Source organism: Betta splendens, chromosome 21 (assembly GCF_900634795.4).
Source record: "Betta splendens chromosome 21, fBetSpl5.4, whole genome shotgun sequence".
NCBI classification, from domain to species: domain Eukaryota; kingdom Metazoa; phylum Chordata; class Actinopteri; order Anabantiformes; family Osphronemidae; genus Betta; species Betta splendens.
In genome coordinates this window covers 8,351,491-8,371,805 of record NC_040899.1, presented here as the reverse complement: position 1 = coordinate 8,371,805, position 20,315 = coordinate 8,351,491, and the positions used below count along the sequence as shown (strand labels likewise).

At 44.5% G+C, this 20,315-nt stretch overlaps 1 protein-coding gene across 1 annotated transcript; it reads left to right on the top strand.

Annotated features, from left to right (window-relative positions):
- The first annotated feature begins 358 nt into the window (after window positions 1–358).
- Window positions 359–19,226, top strand: agps (alkylglycerone phosphate synthase). The gene is made up of 20 exons (XM_029136967.3): window positions 359–709; window positions 2,938–3,027; window positions 3,835–3,925; window positions 4,029–4,149; window positions 4,266–4,340; window positions 5,653–5,724; window positions 5,951–6,030; window positions 7,043–7,123; window positions 8,052–8,177; window positions 8,273–8,381; window positions 11,016–11,143; window positions 11,276–11,327; window positions 12,746–12,822; window positions 12,918–13,030; window positions 13,628–13,697; window positions 14,158–14,219; window positions 14,964–15,053; window positions 15,972–16,071; window positions 16,225–16,282; window positions 18,686–19,226. Exons 1-20 carry the CDS (start codon window positions 525–527, stop codon window positions 19,051–19,053), a joined length of 2,148 nt encoding a protein of 715 aa, XP_028992800.1. The 5' UTR covers window positions 359–524; the 3' UTR covers window positions 19,054–19,226.
- Window positions 19,227–20,315: the final 1,089 nt, after the last annotated feature.

Genomic DNA, 20,315 nt, shown 5'->3' with positions numbered 1-20,315 from the left:
ATTGCAAAGAATGCTGGGAAATACGTAATATGGGGCATTCAAGTGCCCCTCGTCTGATCATATCAGAATGGGAAACTTTAACATATCTCATTGACATGTCTGAAATATATCATTCGAAATTAAATGGCATGGCTAACAAACATTTTGCTATAAGTTAAATGACTGTCGTAATAAACATATTTGAAATTGAAATGCACCTGAAACCTTTGATAATAATTTGCATTGTAGTTTTGAGAGAAACACACGAGGCCTGCTGCACTGTATTAACCGTATACAACTAAATTAAATCGTTTATATAACAGCAGTTTTTAAACCCAATTGTTTTATCCTAAACCATAACTATCTGTGTATTGTTTACTCCTAAGCGTGCGAAAAAAATGCATTTATCTACTTAACGAGGTCGTCACTGGGCACTGGAGTTGTTAAAGCTGACGGTCCCTGAATGCGCCGCACTTTCGCTGCGCTGACCCCTGACAGCCGCTCGCCGTAAGTCAGCTCCCTCCTTTAACAAACACGGAAGCAGCATGGCGTCCAACAGCAGCGGCGGTAGCTCCGACAGGCAACGTATTGCAAAGCAAAGGCTGAGAATAATCGCCGGCCACCTGCAGAGACCGGCAGACGACGACTCGGCCGTTGGAGCCGCGGAGTGCACCGCCCAGGGGAGCAAGACAGACGCCTCCAGTGAGGAGAGGACGGTGCCGAGGAGAAGGTAACGTTACAGGGCTGTGATGGAGCGGAGGATAGTGTCCATCAGAGACTTTAGCTAGCTAGCTAGTAGTCATATGGCTAACAGCTAGCCGAGCAAGACCCAGCACAGTGGCGCGCACTGACAGACAGACTTTCGTGGCTCCTCAAAGTGTAAACGACTCAGTGTAACGTGGCTAAAGCAGGTAACTGCTAGCATGCTAATGCTAGCGAGTTGGCTACAGCAGCCATTCATTGGCTGGGAGTGGGTGCGGCTAGCTCAGCTCAGCGTTGGTGTGGTGGACTTCTCCAGGCAAACTTTCTCTGTGGCTCATTATGAAACTTTTATTTTGTCATGTGCCCTTAACATAGCGTCAGTAAGCCAGTAAACGCTAAACAAAGTAACATTATGAGTCATTGGAAATTTTGTAATGTTTTTTATTATGAAACTGGAATATACATGTTTTAATCGGTTGGATGATATGGTTGTACTTTCCTTTTTTATTTCTCTCCACTGGACTTTAGATCGGACCGTCCTCATAAACTAACCGTGTCGAACTTGTCATATTTTCAACAACAGTGAACTTTCAGTGTGCTCGGCTGATTTGATTGGCTCAGACAAGTGGTGGTCTGACTTTCAACCTATTGGCAGCTTAGCTCATTTCGAGAAAACAATCGCACACTGTGCTGACATCTAGTGTCAGTTTCAAATATGTTCTCTGGCTGAGTGTAAATGAGCGTCTGTCCTTGTGGAACCCACTGTGCCCCGTTCTGGTCACTGTGACACTGATAATGTGGTAAATATTATGTCTGGGGTCTTGTCTGCTATTCAAACTGTTATTCTGATCTTGATTTATTTATTGTTTGAAACACGAGATTGGTAGTTTAAGACAACATAATTAATTACCTTAAACATCAGTGGAGGTGGAATTCCAAAAATCCAATGTATTTATAGTTGACCTTTTTATTGTCAAACTAATATTAGCCTCCAAGATATTTGGGGATGTCAGAAATCATTTTCTACATATTTTCTAAGGTGAACCCAGTCAAACCTGCTTGTATGTCTTTCAGCAGCACATCATTCTTACCAGCAATGTTAGGGGAAATCTATAATGTTAATTATGGAAACAAATAACTATTCATTGAATGTTCTGGTTTTATTGCAAGTCTTGTGTGTACAGAGCCTGAACTCAGGAGCAATTCATCAAAACAAATTAAGTGAGAGCTGCTGTGTCACCTTCAAATATAACCTCACTAATGACCTGAAATTGTCAGTTAATGACAAGAATCAGTGCAAAGTGACCTTGCCACGCACTCACATCTCTATACTGATATGTTTCAGCTATGACAGCATATTAAGAATGGTGAGAATCCATCAAAGTCTGACACACAATGTCAATGTCATTTCTGCTCTAATTTTAAAGTTATACTGACTATTATAACTCTGTAACTATGTGTTTCAGCAAAAACAATGGAGCCACAGATATGTTATAGCAGACTTGTCTCTCAATGGAAGTTACATTTATAGCATATTCTGCATTATTTTGCTTGTAGGGTGAATGAATATCTCCGTCTGTATGAAAGGTGCTTGTCCTGCTTGTTTTTCATGATGCCTTTGTTGTTGATGAACAAACAAGACCGTGACCCTCAGGGTAGCTTTTGAATTCAGCACCCATTTTAAACCTAACCTTTAAAAAGCTATTCAAACTACTGGATCACTGTGCTTGGGTTATTATGATTGTGATTTTATGGCACTAGAAGGAAATGGTCTCACAGCAGAAGCAGTGTCTGTCGTCTCTGTTAATGAAAATGATGTCTTAATGTATCGCTTTTTAAATGTGAGTTCTCCACAACCATCAACAATCAGTGTGTTTGTGAGCCTGTTTGCAGAGAGTATTTGTTCCCAGCCAGGGAATATTGCACTAAAGGTGTGGTCGCCTGCAGGCTCTCATACTATAAACGTGCCATGGGATATTCATCCACACCTTAGTTTGTTCAAAACACTGTGAATAACTGAATAAAAGGACTAAGTCCCCCTGGGTGCTCCGGTGTCCTAAATCATCTGACTTGAGAGGAACAGCTTTATTTAGGGCTGAAATGTCTTGTGTAAAACCTGCAACAGCTCAGTGTTACAGAATGAGAATTACATAGAACCATCATTTTGTAATTTCCCCTTTTTCACCACATGTCTTGACTTAAGAGCAGGATATGTATGATGTTAACTTGCCTGTGCAAATGTTTGTGTTTTCCCAGGCATGAGATTATGAAATGGAATGGCTGGGGATACAGCGATTCCAAATTCGTCTATAATAAGAAAGGTCAAGCCGAATTTACTGGCAAAAGGTAAAGTATAATGAACGCCACCCTTTTTGCCTTATCTGTCGATGATTTAGATCTGTCACTCCGCTAGACCTGTAATCTTGTTTAAGTGCAGCTGCTGTGTTCGTACTTGTTTGGTGACTTGAGGCTGGAGTTATGCATCGATCATTTTCTCAGCCCACTCTGTGAAACCCGCTTGTGAAATCATTGCGCTCCCTGCGCTCGCAGCCGTGTGGCGCTACTGCCACCTAGTGGCTGGTATTTGAACGGCCCCTTGTCATCCGAGAAGGTCACCGGTTGTGATTTTCCCAAAGTCTGCTGCTCCTTCTCTGAAACCTCTTCCTAACCTGAATAAAAATGGAACATGTTATCTCTGTAATTATTGTTGTGGCTCCCTGAAGGCACAGTTTTTCCACTGATTGCTGCGGGGAAAAAGAATTAGATTAAATGTCACTGGGTGAAACAGATGAAACAAAGCCGTGTCCTGTGACAACGGTTTCAGTTTCTTCCAGAAAGAATAGCTGTTTCTGCACCTTTACCAGCAGAGGTGGATCGTGTTAATGTAATAATGATGCGTGGCACAATGTACCTGACAATCTATTCTAAAATATAACTAAGTAAAGCTTAGCCGGACGTTCACCAGCAAAGGTTCTATTTACTTGTTCCTGAAAAGCTACATGGGTGTTATGTAATAACTAAGGCTAGGGCACAGTTAAATAGTCAAAGGCATCACTCTCCTTTTTTTGTGTCAGAGGCTTTTTCATTAAACAGCACAAAGTTCAGGTTTTCATATATTTGTTCACAGTGTATGTTTTTCATTACACAATTCAGGTATAGGTTAAGTGGTATGATCATCCCTGGTTTAAAAGATTGGATGGAAAACACGTTCGGAGCCACTCTGCAGCATAAAACTCCAGCAACAGTGAGTATAATTTACGCTTATGCATTATATGTTGATTCAGTCAATGGAAATGCAGAGCACTTCAATTTCTTATACCAAACTACAATGGCTTGTCTTGTTTCAGCCCATTCTGAATAGCAGTGCTGTACAAGCCCCCACTCTTAACGAGGTTTTCGTGGAGGAACTGAAATCCACACACATTCCCTTTTCCCATGACGCAGAGGACAGAGTGTTTCGTGCTCACGGTAGGAGACTGTTTGTAGACATAAATGTAAATAACTCCGATTTTTTTTGGCAGTAGTAGTTTAATTCTCATAAAAAAATAAACTTGCAGTGCCTTACTTTTCATATTTTCTTGCAGGGCATTGCTTACATGAGATTTTTGCTCTGCGAGAAGGGAAAATTGGCCGAGTTCCAGATCTGGTAGTGTGGCCAAGTAAGTTGTTATTTAATTGTTTGTTTTTCTCCTCCCATGTAGCGCTGCTGATCCCCCCAGTGGCTTATGTGATTTAAAGGGTTAATCTCTGCAGAGGCAGGATATTAATATGTATGAGTGAGAGCTTAATAAGGAATGTCAGTGGGAGGATGGTTAGATGCCCGATACTCCCAGATTTGACCCGTCACAGAACATCCATGCGTTGTCATTGTGAGAGTGGTTTTCTGTTGTTGCTACTGTCACTGCTTTATCATGCAAATGACTTTTGACAAATGATTAAAACTTGGCAAACAAAAACAATCTATTTTAATTAATAAAATGGAAATGCTCGTCCATTATGGATACATTATTCAAGCAACGGCTGTGTAGCGTGGAGAGAAATATGTTCACACCTCAGCTATTTAGAAGCTAGACATTACCAAGAGCTAATAGCAAACCTCCAAAAAAATGAGACACGGTTTACAGTGAACATAGAGCAGATCCATGGGTTTGCTGCTCTAAGCCACATCTGGGTTATGGACTTGCATAAAGTGCAGTGTGGTTCCTGCTCTCCACACAGTCATTTCCTGACTTACAGTAGGGCTGGCTGTCCACTAGCTAACGTTGGGTTTTGCATTAGGGCACGTAGCAGACAGTGAATCAAGAGCAGAACAGCTGTAGACAAAAAAATAAATAAAAGAAGGTCCAAGCAGCTGTTTAATCAAAGCATTTTTTTTAAAGCTTTGTTCAATACATGCACACTTTTCTGTGTTTCTAGTTTAGACACAGTGTCATTTTCTTATACTTGATGTAACATTTTCTCATATTGGGCCAATGGTTTTAGTTTGTGTAACCTATCTGGACTGAAGCTGTGCGTTATGACGAAATGCACTGGAAAGCTGCCGTTTCTCTCTGACACTAAAAGCACTTGAGGCCAGTCAGGCACATATGAGGAGGCTGGAATTGCTACTCTTACCACTCACTCTGCAGTCCTTTGGTAAAGGATGTGAGCTTTTTGATTGGTTTAAGTACATTTGTATTGATTGGGCACATACCACCCCACAGAGCGCAGCTTCATGCAGGTTCACTCTGCCTTAGGAAAGCCCCAGGCAAATCTCTACTACTGACCCAGTCAGAACCCACCCTACCTCTCTGCTTCTCTCTCTCCTTTGATTGCTCCGACCACAGTATTGCCTTCTCTACAGTGTCACATTTTAATTTTTTACATGGAGTTTATTACTTGTTATGATATTAGCAATTCGTTAATTCAATACAGCACAGTGTTGTTTATCATCACCTGTAATTCTAAAATGAATATTCTGTTTCTTTACAGGCTGCCACAGTGATGTAGAGAAAATAGTAGAGCTGGCATGCAAACATAATGTTTGTTTGATACCATATGGAGGTAAGTTGTGAAATCAAAGGCTATTTGTTGTTAATATAATAAACCACCATGTGTCTCTAGTGTAAATTGATTGTATTTGAATATTTTGAGCTAATTTATGTCTGAAGTCATCCAATATTGACATGAAGCTGCTAGGCAGGTCTTGCTGTCTGTGTTTTGTGGTGCATACGTTTTAATTCCTTTTTTTAAACAGTAACTCCTGTTGTTTCTCTTCCGTCTCCCTCAGGTGGGACGAGCGTTTCGAGTGCCCTGGAGTGCCCCCCAGAGGAAACCCGCTCTATTGTTTCTCTGGATACGTCACAGATGGTAGGTAAACGGTGAAAAAACAAAATTTACACTGAAATTGAAAAAATGCACATTCTGAGATACTGTTGTATCGACTTATATTAAAATTATATACAGATGAGTTCTGTTTTTATGTCCGGTTCTTTCTTTATCTTTCACATAATAACCAGATGTCGTACATTTGTCATGTATCGTACATTTAAGTAATGTTTTCTCCATTATCCAAACAGTTAATTAGAAAAACATAGTATAGTTTACATCATAGTTGCATCCCTAGAATGTGTATATGTGTAGTCTGTCAGCATGAAAGCAGAAAGTTGTTAATCTTAATGGAATAATCTAATCTCATCATGAGCATGATAATGTTTCATTGCTTATAATATAATATTAGTGGCTATTGTCAGTGAAACAGTACAGCCCTTTGATCCTGGCTCATGTAGAGGTGATATACATGCTGTCTGAATGATGATGACCTGCCAATCGCTGGTGCCACAGATACCAGTGACCAGTGTGTTGTGTCAGGGTTCAGAGGCCCCAGCACATGAAAGGAACAGTGTGGTAGGAACATAAAGTTTATTACCTCTGGAGAGTAATTGATGGCAGGTGTAAAATGACCTTCTGAAGGTGGGGGTAGGCCATGTGCCCACTGGCCCAAATAAGAGGCATATATTTGGAATTGGATGTTAAATTGAGTTTAACCTTGAGAAACTACTGTCTCCTGTCTCCATCCTGCGGCCCTTCCGCACACAGAAATGTGACGGTCAGACTAGAAGGACGTGTTAGTGCAGAGCTTCCAGTACTGTAGGCACACTGCCCGAGTGCTGTCAGACTAGATAAAGACACAATAACACAAGGGGGCAGATTTAGAGTTGAGATAACCGACTTGGTGATGCTGACCATGTTATTATGACTGTCTAAAAACAAAAAAAAACAAGATTCATCTAAAATATATATATATATTTACATAAAATGTGTATGTAAAATATAACATAAAACATTCACAGTGTTAATGGCCCTGCTTTTTACACTGCAGAACCGCATTCTCTGGATCGACGAGAAGAATTTAACCGCCCATGTGGAAGCTGGCATCGTCGGCCAGGATTTGGAGAGATTGGTAAGTACCGTCCGTCCACATTCAGCCACCTAAAGAGCGCAGTTGCAGCGCAAATGAATGAAATGTGGCAACGGTGGAGCCGTGTGACCGTTCACGTGCCCACGCTCAGTCACCTTGGTCCTCCCTTCTCGGGGGTTTATCGCAGGGATTAGGAAGGAGCGTGAGGCAGGAGCCGCGCTCTGAAGGGGAGAGATTAGAGAGTGAGGCGGCGGTCATGAGCAGATGGCACCATCAAGCTAATTCAGAAAAATTGGGAAGGAGCGGGTGTTTGATGTAGTGGAATGCGTGAGCTGCATTTAAAGTAGACTCCACCTCTGCATTTAGACTGGACTATTTTGATAGAGCAGATGGGGCTGTGTTCTAAAGTGGTGTCCAGGGGAGTGCTGTGGTAGAACAAGGTTTGACTTTGGCCCCATCTTGTGCCCCTGGTGCTGAATGTAGTAGTCATTAGTATTAGTGTTATTATTATTACTACTATTACATGTTGCACCTACAGGTGTAAACTTTTAGGAGCTGACGACTGCCCTGACGAGATCTCAGTGCAACAGTGCATCTGAGGAAGGTTATTCAAAGGATCATTTATGTATGAAATCACAAACACAGGGCTGTGATACCTGAATGTGTCATCTGGAAGGGTGAGCCATTGTTTTAGGTAGTTTTCCAGTAGTTTTCCAGCCAAGCGCAGTGCTTTTTAGGGTTCTTGTGGTTTTTCTCCTTGGTTATTTCAGGCTCTCGTAAACCTCGACACTGCCCTTTAATCTGCCCTATAAAGTGCCGCTCTGTAATAAAGGAAGTGAAATTGAAATAGAGCTGCCCTTTTTCTTTTTTCCATTTGCTTTTCCATTGTTTTGGGTCGTTCCTGTGGCTTCCAAACATACTTGCCCCATTTTTAATTGCAACAACAAATGCCGGTTTTCTGCATTTGCAGCTTAATGAGAGTGGCTACTGTACTGGCCACGAGCCCGACTCCATGGAGTTCAGCTCCCTGGGAGGCTGGGTAGCAACCAGAGCATCAGGCATGAAGAAGAACATCTATGGAAACATTGAGGACCTGGTGAGTCACCCGCTCTCTTTTACTTTTGTAAAGTGAATTGTATGACTGATTTAATATTTTCGTTCATCGTTTTTTTCTGTTCTTTGACTAAATAGGTCATCCACATAAAGATGGTGACCCCACAAGGTGTGATTGAGAAAAGTTGTCAGTGCCCACGCATGTCCACAGGGCCAGACGTTCACCACTTCATCATGGGCTCTGAAGGTTTGCCTCCTTTCTCATGTGCTTTCACCACACCAGGGACAGGGTTGTGTGTAAATGTGTGTAGGTTTGTCAGTCGTTGTGATACAACAGTAACACCAGGACAGTTCTCATGTATTGTGGGCTTCTTAAACATTAACCAACACTGGTGGAAACCGTGATCTGGTGGTGTGTTAGTTAGGAACCAGTGAGTGTCCTCCGCACCCCATCTGTGAGGCCCCGTCCTTGTGAATGTCCACAGAGAATACTGCCATATGCCAGGTTCCCCCTTCATAATGAAAAGGTTCAAAGACTCCTGGCATCACTATGTTAAACAGCTGTGGATGCAAACTTTATGTTCGCCCTACAAAGCTCAGCAATCTGCTGCCTGACTAAGCTGGGACCGTAGCAGCATTCTCCATTTGTACTCATTAGAACGTTTCCAGTAGCAGGAGAACTGTAAACGTATAAGATCAAATATGTTTTAAACTGTAGCCATTCTATATCACCTGGATCAGGGCGTCAGAGAACATGATAAGGCCACGTCTTACACATCTGAGTGTGTGAGAGCAAGATTCATTTTGACACAGTGCATCTCACGAATTATATTTATAGTTATATTTTGGAAAATTTGATTATATTCCTCTAAAAAGCACACTGTCACACACATTCACAAGTAAGAAGAGAAGAAAAATCTAAATAATGTTCAAGATTAAAAATATATATTAAAAACATATATCATGCATGTAAAAAAAATGACTTGCTTAGACAACACTAAGCTTCTCGAGTACAATTTTTAGTATCAATAGCAACTTCAAAGAGGGAAAAATCTATTTTATAAATTAATGGTTCAATTATTATCAGTACAGCTACTTCTAGTTTATAGAAGTGTACGGATGTAGAAGTAGAGATGGAACAGGACCTCACGTCTCTGGGTGCACATGTTTTCAGGGAGGCCTGTTGCTGGAACTTGGAGGTCACAACACTGCACAGTCTCATTAAACTCCTCAACTCCTCACCCAAGAAACTCTGTCCTCAGTGTGACAGGAGACCCCAGCCATGCTCTGCATGCTAAGTGGAATGCATCCATTTTATTAGGAATTACTAGTAAAAAAAAAAGTACGAGTTTAGAATTCACTGCACAACAACTGAACCTCTCTATCCCTCTGACCTTGAGGAAACCTGAATGTAAAGTATTTTTGTGCACATTAAAAAAATGACTGGAAAAATCGATAGTTCAGTTGACGATGTAGTGCATCTCTGTGCAGCCAATCAGTGCTAAACTGAAATACAACATCAATTCTTTAATACTAAAGTAATGGCCCATCAGCTTTTTTTTTTATTATTGCAGCTGTGTGAAACCCATCAATGCAAACAGTTACAATCTATATATGTAAATCCTGTAATAAGAAGTGGTTTAATAGATTAAAATTTATTATTATATTTTTATTATTATAGCAGCTCATTGTTTCACCGTTCATTCCTCAGAACGACGAAAAGTGAAGCCTTTTTTTTGTTTGTTTTTGCTGCCTCCCTTTGAATCGTACGCCCTCTCTCTCCCTCTCTCTGGCTCGCTCTGTGTCTCTCTCTTTCTCTCTCTCTCTCTGCCTCTTGCTGCCTCTCTCTCGCTCTCTCGCTCTCTCTCTCTCTCTCTCTCTCTCTTTCTCTCTCTCTCTCTCTCTCTCTCTCTCTCTCTCCTCCCTCCTCTCTCTCTCTCTGCTCTTGCTGCTCTCTCTCCTCTCTCCTCTCCCCTCTCTGCCTTCTCTCTGCCTCTCTCTCTCTCTCTCTCTCTCTCTCTCTCTCTCTCTCTCTCTCTCTCTCTGCCTCTGACTCCTCCCACCTTGCGCCCTCCTAATGGAGTCACATGTTCTCCACTGGGCCACTAGGGAGCATCGGTGGCGTGTACTGTCATGTTAGGGGGCTCATTAACAGCAATAAAAGCTGAGGAGGCCTCCTAACGGAGCGGCTTTCATTCACAACCAAATGCATCTTTAAATGGTGGTTATTGAAAACATTAGTCATAAATTTAATTTTACTTTGACCAAAATTTTAGATTTAAGTTGTACATTTATACAGTGAAACACAAAATACAGAAAAGGCAGCCAAACATTTAATGAATGGCAAACAAAATAGACATATTTTAAAAAGAAACTAGCACTACTTGAATTTACACTGGTAATAATATTTGAATTAACTATTCCTTATAGTAATACAGTAATAGTACAGTTGGAATTAAGAGTTTTAAATTGATATTAAGAATATTTTTTACTGGTCACAGTTGTTTTGAAGAGAGGGAAGGGAACGTCCTTTACGTCCTTCAGGGAAGCTCAGGAAAATGTTCACACATTGTCACAGCTTATAAAACCAGACAGACGTGTGATACGACTCCTGCAGCTGCATCTCTAATGGCTGGCAGCTTTCAGGGCTACAGGGTCAGCCAGAGGTTCCCTTGTACCTGTGTTCATGGTGCCTCGCCGCCTTTGATAGAACCCTGCTTTACTGCCTCTTGCTTTTCAGCTGATAAATCTTGGTTGTTCCCCAGTGTGCGATTAAAAAAAATCTTCGCGGTGAAATGTGAGACAGAGGTCACTCAAAGGACCCTGGAGACATTTCGCTTTCCTCACTTAAACTATGCTATGTTGCTGTGATTTCCTACAGGGACTCTGGGTGTCGTTACTGAGGTAACGCTGAAAATCCGTCCAGTCCCAGAGTATCAGAAATACGGCTCTGTGGTCTTTCCGAACTTCGAGCAGGGAGTTGCTTGTCTGCGAGAGGTTGCCAAGCAGGTAATCTGAGTGTTGACACTCACACACTGGCTGCTTTGATCTGAAATCATTTCCACAAACATTTGATACAATGTGTCACTTAATGGAAACTGTGATTAAACCAACACACGTCGATCAACTTGTATTTTTCAGAGGTGTGCTCCGGCATCTATAAGGCTCATGGATAATGAGCAGTTTAAGTTTGGTAAGTTCTGTCCGGTCTGTCACTGTGTTAAGTCCACACATAAGGCCTTGTCAGGGACGATCACTCTCGTTTAAGCCCCCTTTGAAGTCCTCAGTAAACAAGTTGGACTTTATTTGGCCTGGTTTTCATTTCCAGGAGGTTCGTTCTTCCCTTTCAGACCTCAGCGTAACCTTTGGTTGCAACATATGGCACATGATGTAGCTGGCCTTTACCCAGCAGCATATAATTAATCATATTTATTTTGAGCTGAAATTTGTTTCTTGTGCTGGGAGTTCTTTTCTAGTATTTGGGTTCATGTTTCATTGATGCACTGTGTACCTCAGAGGCAACAATGAATGGCAAAAGCACAGCTCGCAATGATTTCCCTTCTACAGCCCAGAATTGTTGAATTGATTATTATTGCTGCAGCAGAATAGCTACACACACAGACAAAGAATTGAAGCAAGATGAAAAATGACTCTGGCTAAAATTAAGTAGTTGTTACATTGAAGTTTTATGATGTTGTTTCTTAAGGTCTAGTGGAATGCATCTGGCATTGCTGGAGATCTCTGTAAAGTTCCCCAGCCTCCGGGGATCTCATTATCTCCCCTATATATCCACTTTTCACAGAGTAGGCACTTCTTAGCATTAAGCAGGGAAGATGGAGCGTCCAGGTTTTCCACTAATAACTAAAACTTGTGGCTCCATGATACCTTCATGAGCTTATTAGTGGCTTGTCCTCACTTTTAATCATGCTGGCTGTTGATTAAGAGACGTTGATATATTTACAGGTCCTTTTCAGACTGCGACTACAAGAACAACTTAGCAGCGCCTGTGGTGAATGCAAATGTAAAATGAGACTGCTGTAGTGTGTATCACCTTGTAATGGTGTGCAATAAAAGGCAACCTAAGCACAGCCAGGAGACTTAAGCAATATTATACACAGTGAAGGTGTAATTTTCTCTCTCTGGATGTTGAGTATTTAATTAAGGGCTATGATGGCTGCAAGAGACCTAAAGACCTGCAATCAAATTTTTGGAAGAGAAACAATTAGGACACTAAGTGATGAAGAGACTTGAGCACGGAGGGGGGGAATAAATGAACTGTTAAGTCTCGACGACATCACCCGTGACTTCCCTGCTGTGATTGATAACCATCCCATTGGCCCCAGCCCCTCATTTTCGCTTGTCCACAGGCGCTTTTGTGCGTCTGATCAGAAATAAATCAAAAAGTGTGGGTGAGGAAGAGTGATATCGCTGTGTCAAACCCACTTCCCTTTGGAAACCCGCTGATTTATAGTCACTGTCGCTGGCAGCTACTGGCCAGTTGTAAAGTTATTCAAATCTTACCATTTATTTTTACTCTTTTTGTTTGAAAGGCCAAATAAATGGGACTTGCTAGCCCCCTGAATAAAGTGTGGTAAAATGATGTTTTCACAGGTCATGCCCTGAAGCCTCAAGTATCTTCCATCTTCACGTCCTTTTTGGATGGGTTGAAGAAATTGTATATCACAAAGGTAAAAAAAAAAAGGCAAATAATTACGAGTGACGGTCCCTGATGTTTTGCTCCAAGTGCGTTTCATGAAACAGAACCCATGTCTTTATTCACCAGTTTAAAGGGTTTGACCCCAACCGCTTGTGTGTGGCCACCCTGCTGTTTGAGGGAGACCGTGAGAAGGTCCTGCAGCACGAGAAGCAAGTTTATACCATTGCTGCAAAATTTGGGTGAGTAGTTAAGAGAGGTAAAACCGATAGAGAGGGGAAAAAAATGTCACAAGCAGTTGCAGTGGATTGATGGATCACTTGATTTCTGATTTCTGGAAATTGCTTGTTGATCATGTTAGAGCCTCTGTTTGGCCAGGAGCCCAGGCTTGCAGGTAGTTCGAGCACTTCCCTATTCATGGCCAGCAATTAAATAATGAGAAATATGTCAGTAACATGCTGCATCCTCTGCTTTATTGTGTAATAAAAATAAATAGAGATCACCCTTCAGATCAAGTGCCAGTGATTGATCGGTGCGGTTCCATGAGGAATCTTTTTATATGTTGGAAGCAGGAAGACCCCAGAGAATCAATAAAGTGATTTTCTAATGAGCTTGCCCTTATTAGTTTGGGTGACAGATGAAAATCTGATTGCCCATTGTAGGTGATGAATGTGCGGCTGACCTGTGGCAAAGTATGGAGCATAGCTCCATTGATCTGCATGCTGTCGGATTGACAGGATTGACAGGCTCCCAGGCAGTTTATGTGTGGGGGGGGTGTTCCAGCCAACAAAGCTGAAAGAGAAGCGCTGTTAAATATTAACCCTGTTATCTGCTCGCAGAGGCCTGGCAGCTGGAGAGGACAATGGGCAGAGGGGCTACATGTTGACCTTCGTCATCGCTTACCTCCGGGTGGGTCAGTTTTCTGGCTTTTTTGTGACTGAGCTGACGGGCAGGTGGAGCGGGGGGGAGCACACAGCCTGACAGCAGATAGGCTAGTGAAGATCACAGAAAGAGCTCCAATTTGATGTGGTCACAGTGGATGTCAGAGTTTTAACAGCGAGGTACCCACACCATGAAGAGAGGGCTCAGTGGCTGCAGACAGAATGACAATGGAGAGTTGTCATGGGTCACTGATGGCCAAAGTCTGTCTGACGATCGCAGAAACATATATCCTGCTTGAATTCTCCTGAATAATAAATAGACAGACAACTTTGATGAATTTTACTGTACCAGGTTGTAATAGTCCATGTGAACATGACTGATGACCAGTGCAGCCTAATTTCTCCCAATGTTCCCCCCTCTGTTGTAGATGTAAATTAACAGTGACATTCCATTATCAGCCTACTAATACTGGTATCATTGTGTGCAGGACCTGGGGATGGACTACTACGTGATCGGGGAGTCCTTTGAAACCTCTGTGCCTTGGGACAGGTATGTCTGCTGGTGTGAGCTGTGGGCATTTTGCTGTTAACATTTCTCTTTACTCACCACCCACACATTCAGTCCTATGGGAGTCCTCCGTCTTCCTCCCGCTCCTGTCTCCTCTCCTTTCTTTTGTTTCTCGTCGCCGCTGTCTTTGACATTCACCTTCACGTTTGCCTTCTTCCCCCCATAAACCAGCTCTGCGTTGGCGGAAGCTTTGCCCCCTCACACCCTACAAACCCAGCCAGTACTGACACAGGGGTAGAGCTCTGTCTGGGGACAGTGTAACAGGAGACACCGATTCATCTCACACCCATGTGTGGTGTGTTCTGCATTCATATTCATCATTGTGCTATTTTTTTTTCTTTTACACAACAAGCACAGAGCTCCTTGTTGTGTAAGATGCCTGACGGGAGACCAAGAGATCAGGCACTGAGGCGAGCATATGTGCCTGGCTCATTACACACCCCCATCCTCCACACTTCACACATGGCTGCACATGCTTAGAACTGACAACCATTTCCAAACCAATGGGAACTTTTCCCACTGTAGTCGTCATGTTGGTCGCTTCTCCTCCTTTCTTGTCTCATTTCATCTTGCTGAATCTTAATCATTTGCACTAATAAGTAATTTATCTTAAAATAAAGTATTTATCAGACGTAGTGTGGAATGCATCCTGGCAATGTCCCATCAAAATGTGGGAGTGCAACATGATTTTACTTGTGCTTTATCCGGTTCCTCTTTCATTTGCAGGGTGTTGGACATTTGCCGTAATGTAAAGGCTCGCATTGTTCGAGAGTGTAAAGAGAAGGGAGTGCAGTTCCCACCACTGTCCACATGCAGGTAATACTTCAAAAGAACCGTTACCCTGAAAATATAGTAGTACACACTCTTATAATACTCAGTGGTTCTCAAGTATGTACAAGCATCAATAAAAGAGTGCTTCATAAACTATGGATTCTAATTCATGTTGAATCTGGCCTTTTAGAGCATGAGGTGTCCTGGATGAACCATCATTTAGTGTATTTCAGGACAGGATAGTAGTTGTCATCTAGGCGGGGCACCTTTTAGATTCGCCTGCATGCACACGCACAGACAGACAGACAGACGGACGGGCAACCTGACAGACAGACGGCGAGCCGGTTGAGGAGCGCCAGGCTGCTGCCTACTGATTGCAGACAGATTAGGCCTCAGCCTGATTATGCTACAGCCATTCATTTCCCGGCTGCGGCCTGTCACATGATGGATTTGTCCATTTAACCTCTAGAACAGTCAGCGTGCCAGGTGATGGGCCATGTCAAATGAACAAGGGCTCTGCACCCTGCTCCTCCACAGGGGACATGGCCAGAGACAGAGCAGGCAAACCCAAGAAGCGTTTCATTATCAACAAAGAGCTTTTCACGAGAATTAAACCCACGTAGTAGCTTAAATATTATATATGCTCGCATTTCTGTTTGTCTGTTGAATCATGCGGCTCCTCCCTGTCCAGTGTGCCTCAGATGACTCAGAAAAGGCCTTTGAATACAATTTAATACGTGGTAATGTTGCAATATTAAAGGTGACAGCGCCTCCACGGTGCCCCAGCTTTTGGAAGCCATGAATGGAATTGAGGTCAGGGGTTCACAAGTCCCCCGTCTAATATTTATGGAGGAGAAAATGCGTTTGAAGTGAAGCCCCTTGACGAAACTCTACCTTCCGGATTCATGTAAATGAGATTTTCATTTCTTTCTCGTCCTTCTTTTCCAAACTTTCTTCATCCAGAGTGACTCAGACGTACGATGCTGGTGCCTGTGTCTACTTCTACTTTGCCTTCAACTACAGAGGACTCAGCGATCCAATACATGTGTATGAGGAGGTGGAGGTACGTCCGCTTGAATCTCCCTCAACATTACTGCACGCGCTGGCCTTTGCATAGATTGTTGTCCCATCTGATTCGAGTTCTCTCTCCCGCGCCCCACGGAGCGGAAGTGTTATATAATCTGACGAGCGCGGTTTTGTGTTTTCTGTTTCCCAGCATGCAGCCAGAGAAGAGATCCTCGCCAATGGCGGCAGCTTGTCACATCACCATGGAGGTACGAAAGTACACACACACACTATCAGCAAACATGGGCCCATGTGCTGCTGGCAACAGGCACATAATTTACGACCGGCACCCTGAAACGGGTGACAGTTTTGTAAAATGAAAATTTATATTTGCACCTTCTAAATTATAATTTATGAAAAGATGCTGGTGTGAGTGGCAGCGACAGCCGGGCGTGCTTTCTTTCCCTCCGCGGCAGCGAGCGGCAGCCAGTCGAGCTGCAAATGTGCATTTGGTCCAAAATCTTTCATTGCTTCCTTCATGTCCAGAACATGTTTCTGCGGCCCGGATGGATGGGCCCCGACTTGGCCACGCGTTGCTGACCAAATGAAACGTGAGCGGAGGGGGGAGGGGGGTGAAACAACTCTCCGGGCCCCATCAGGACTAACTGAAATGGCTGCCTTATCTATATTGCCATCCGCCTCGCTGTTTTCATACATCACTTCAGGCTATTCATCACACCTGTCAAAAACAGTATGCAGTGAATCAGTTGCGATATTAAATCACAATTTCTCCCGAAGGCGGGGACAGGTTCAAAATTAAAAGATTGCTAATAAAAAGGAGGCGGTGGGCTGGGGTAAATGATGCTGCCGTTATCGCCGGCTGTACGCTGACCTCCAAACTGTGGCCCGGCCACCCCGAGCAGCACGGGGGGGTGACAGCGGAGAGAGGAAGGGATATTGATGCAGCTCCCGCGCGCGAGGCCTACTCTGTAATTGTGATTAATAACAGTGGGGCTCGCTATCTGGGCACAGACAGGCCGGTTTGTCGGCCCACAATCAGCCCTTGACAAATGGAGCTAGTTTCACTGGGTTTTGTGTATCAAACAAAACAGATGTAGTCAAGGATGGCGAGGTGGGAGGGCACTGGAGGAAATCTACATTCTAGCGGCCCCGGCGTTGGCGGCGGGTCAGCGCCGGGGCCGCGTGGGCGGAGGTGAGGGCATCTGGGCGCGTGGAGCTCTTCCTCTTGGCCACAACCGCCACGTGTTGCCCGGAATCAGATCAGACCGTTAACAGGACCGCGTTCCGTCTTATTTACTGCTGCCGGGAGCCGGGACGCTGTGAAACATCCTCTTTAACTGGGTCAGCGGTGTCACAGCGGCGAGGAGCCGCTGCTCGTCCATCACTGGGAGGGCCGGCCATCAATCAGCTTCCCAGCCGTATCACGGGAGCGCAGGGCTGCTCGCTTAGCCCGTCTCTCATGCACCGACCCCTGCGTGTCAGAAAAGCCAGCGCGAGCGATAGCGGCGCGTTCCCCTCTACAGGCTCTCCTGTGCAACGGCCACCGCAGGGTGTCCATTGCTTCCGCAGCTAACTCCACCAACTGCACTTGGGGAACGGAGAAAGTGACCTGATTCGAGGAAGTTTCCCTCGTGCCAGTCGTCCCCGCACTTCCTCAGGCAGAGAGAAATATGCCACCTTTGAAAGGAAAAAAAAAAATCTGTCATTTAAAATAACTACCTGCGCCTCTTTGCATGGCTCAGCTGCACAGACCAAGCCCGGCGAGATTGATTGCAATAGCAGCGAAAAAGAGAGAATATGACAAGATAGATGTGTAAATTATCACAGTGATGGAGGCAATGATGCAGTCCCAGCACCTTCTGTTTTCTCTCCTTACTCTGAAAGGAGAGAGTGATGGAGGTGGAACGAGGGGGGCGACTCAGGAGGAGGAGGAGGTAGCGGAGAGCAGGGTACTCTCTTAGTTATTGCGTAGCAGCTGATTGGTCCCTCTGCCTCCATCTGGAGGCTGGTGTGGTATCAGGGTCTCCGCTGTCTGACCCGCTCTGTCGGGAGACGGGCCTCCGTGGTCCCAGAGCTGATCCCCGTCTGGCTCTTCCTGGCTGGACTCTGATAACGCCCCCCCATCGCGCCATGTTAACACTGGAGCTCTCTGCTGCCGGTGGGACGAGGGCTGCGGACGCTCTGGCCTCCCTCGTTTTCAGGCGTCACTATCTAATCTCGGGCGATTGCGCTCGCGCTTGCGAGTGTTTGCCCAGCGAGCAGCACCTGCTTCAGCCTCGAGCTGTTCACAAATTTATCTTTTGGAAGTGCAGATCTGGAGTCGGTTGACATGACCTCCAAAAGTTAAACGTTAGCATGCTCTGATAGGATGCACTTAAATTCTGCACAGAATATCAGACAGTTACTGCTGAACTAGTCTGTCTTATAACGTAGCTAACATAAAGTCATAGGCTTATTTATCAACTGTAAATCTTCTAGGAATTATTTATTAGAAAGTTTAAATATGAATTTGATTTAGGTGAGCTCTTACTCTGTATGAATTATACTTAATGTGAATGATTAAACTTAGGTTTCATAGAGATTGGTTTACAAGTCAGCTTTATTGGCTTGTTTTCTTACACTTTGGCCCCAGTGAGTATTTTTTTTTTTAGCTCCTACTGGCTCCAGACTCTCCCAACGAGCTCGTCGAGTTCAGGCGCGGTGCAGCATTTCGTGGTGGACAGCTGGTGAGGTAGCGGCACCGGGCCTCGTGCCACAGCCACACTCGCTCCGCAGGTTTGGGAGGAGGCTTCGAGCCAAAGCCCCGCTAAGACTCGGTTGGCCCCGCCCCCCCGCCGGCGCCGAGGCCGGTGTCAGAACACCCTCGCGGGTCAGGAGCGGCGCGCCCGTGTGCACAATGGGACAGGAGCCGCCCGCCCCGGTGGCTCAGAGCGAGGGAGCCGGGGACGGTCTGCTACAACCGCCAGCCGGCCCCTCCTCTGGGAACACACACAGCCTAATGAGTTTGATAGTCTGCTGAGCTCCATAAATCATGCCATGCAAAACATTTCTCCTCTCTGAATAAAAGCATTTATCACCCTCTGTTTATTCACTCACTCTCACAAGATTGATTGGCTCCCAGCAGCCTGCCGAGCAATCAGCCGTGCCGATTCCTCTATTTTCTTCCTCCGCGGGTTTATTTATTTCTTTATTTCTCTCCTCTGTCATTCAGTGGGGAAACTTCGGAAGGAGTGGATGAGGCAGACCATCTCCAGCGTGGGCATGGGGATGCTCCGATCAGTCAAGGATTACGTGGACCCTAAAAACATCTTCGGCAACAGGAACCTCCTTTAACCTCCGGTTCCGCGCCTTCTGTTTTGTTTTGTTTTTTCTTTTCTAAAAGCATTGTGTGCTTTTTGGATTAACATACTACATGTGAATCTAGAATGGACATGTCTTTTCGATCAGACGCGTCATTCAGTGCCATAACTCACCCAATCATTACTCTTTACACATTATGCCGCACTAAACTGTAACAATCATCATCCATCACGTCGGAGCTCGTTTCTCCTGTTGTGGCCTCAGCTTGTTGAGCGACGGTCATAGTGCAACTTGATACGATGCAACTTTTTTTGTCAATTAGCTTTTGTTTAACGGTTTCCTAAACGTCTTTGCCAACACGGTTAACCTTTGAATTCGTCCTACGTCCCCGCGTGCGTGTGGCACTACTTTAGTGGTAACGCTTCCTAAAGCTCTGTGCCTTCTACAGCTTTCGTCTGCCTTCCCTTCACTGCTGCCATGCAGTGGCTCCTTTTTGTACAATGGTCTCAGTGTCGTCTTCATCGTGCCCTCATGCCTTTAGTTACTGACCTAATGCCATAAGAGACCTTTTCCTCCACCGTGGGCATGTGTGCGCCTGTGCAGACTAACATGGCTGAAGCCTCCTCCCACTTTTAACAGCTCCTAGAAGTGCAGTGTGACCCTGAAGAGAGATAATCCTCGTGTGTGTGTGTATTTTTGTACTGAAACCTTGCATGGTTTGTTACTGAAAAAGTGAAGTGGGTGGAAAGAAGCCATCCTCCCTTCCTCCCCCCTAGACCTCCCCCCCGGTTCTGTGTCTGGAGTGGAAGGCCTCTGGATTTCCGGTGCTTACGTTGTACCAAAGACACGTCCCGCCACGCAAACGCACGTTAAGCAGCCACCGCTGCCTTCACGCACGTTCAGTAACGTCACGCACAGCTAATCTAGATTTCTAACGATCATATGCAAGAGAGCCGTAAACGGCTACGATGTTCTATAAAC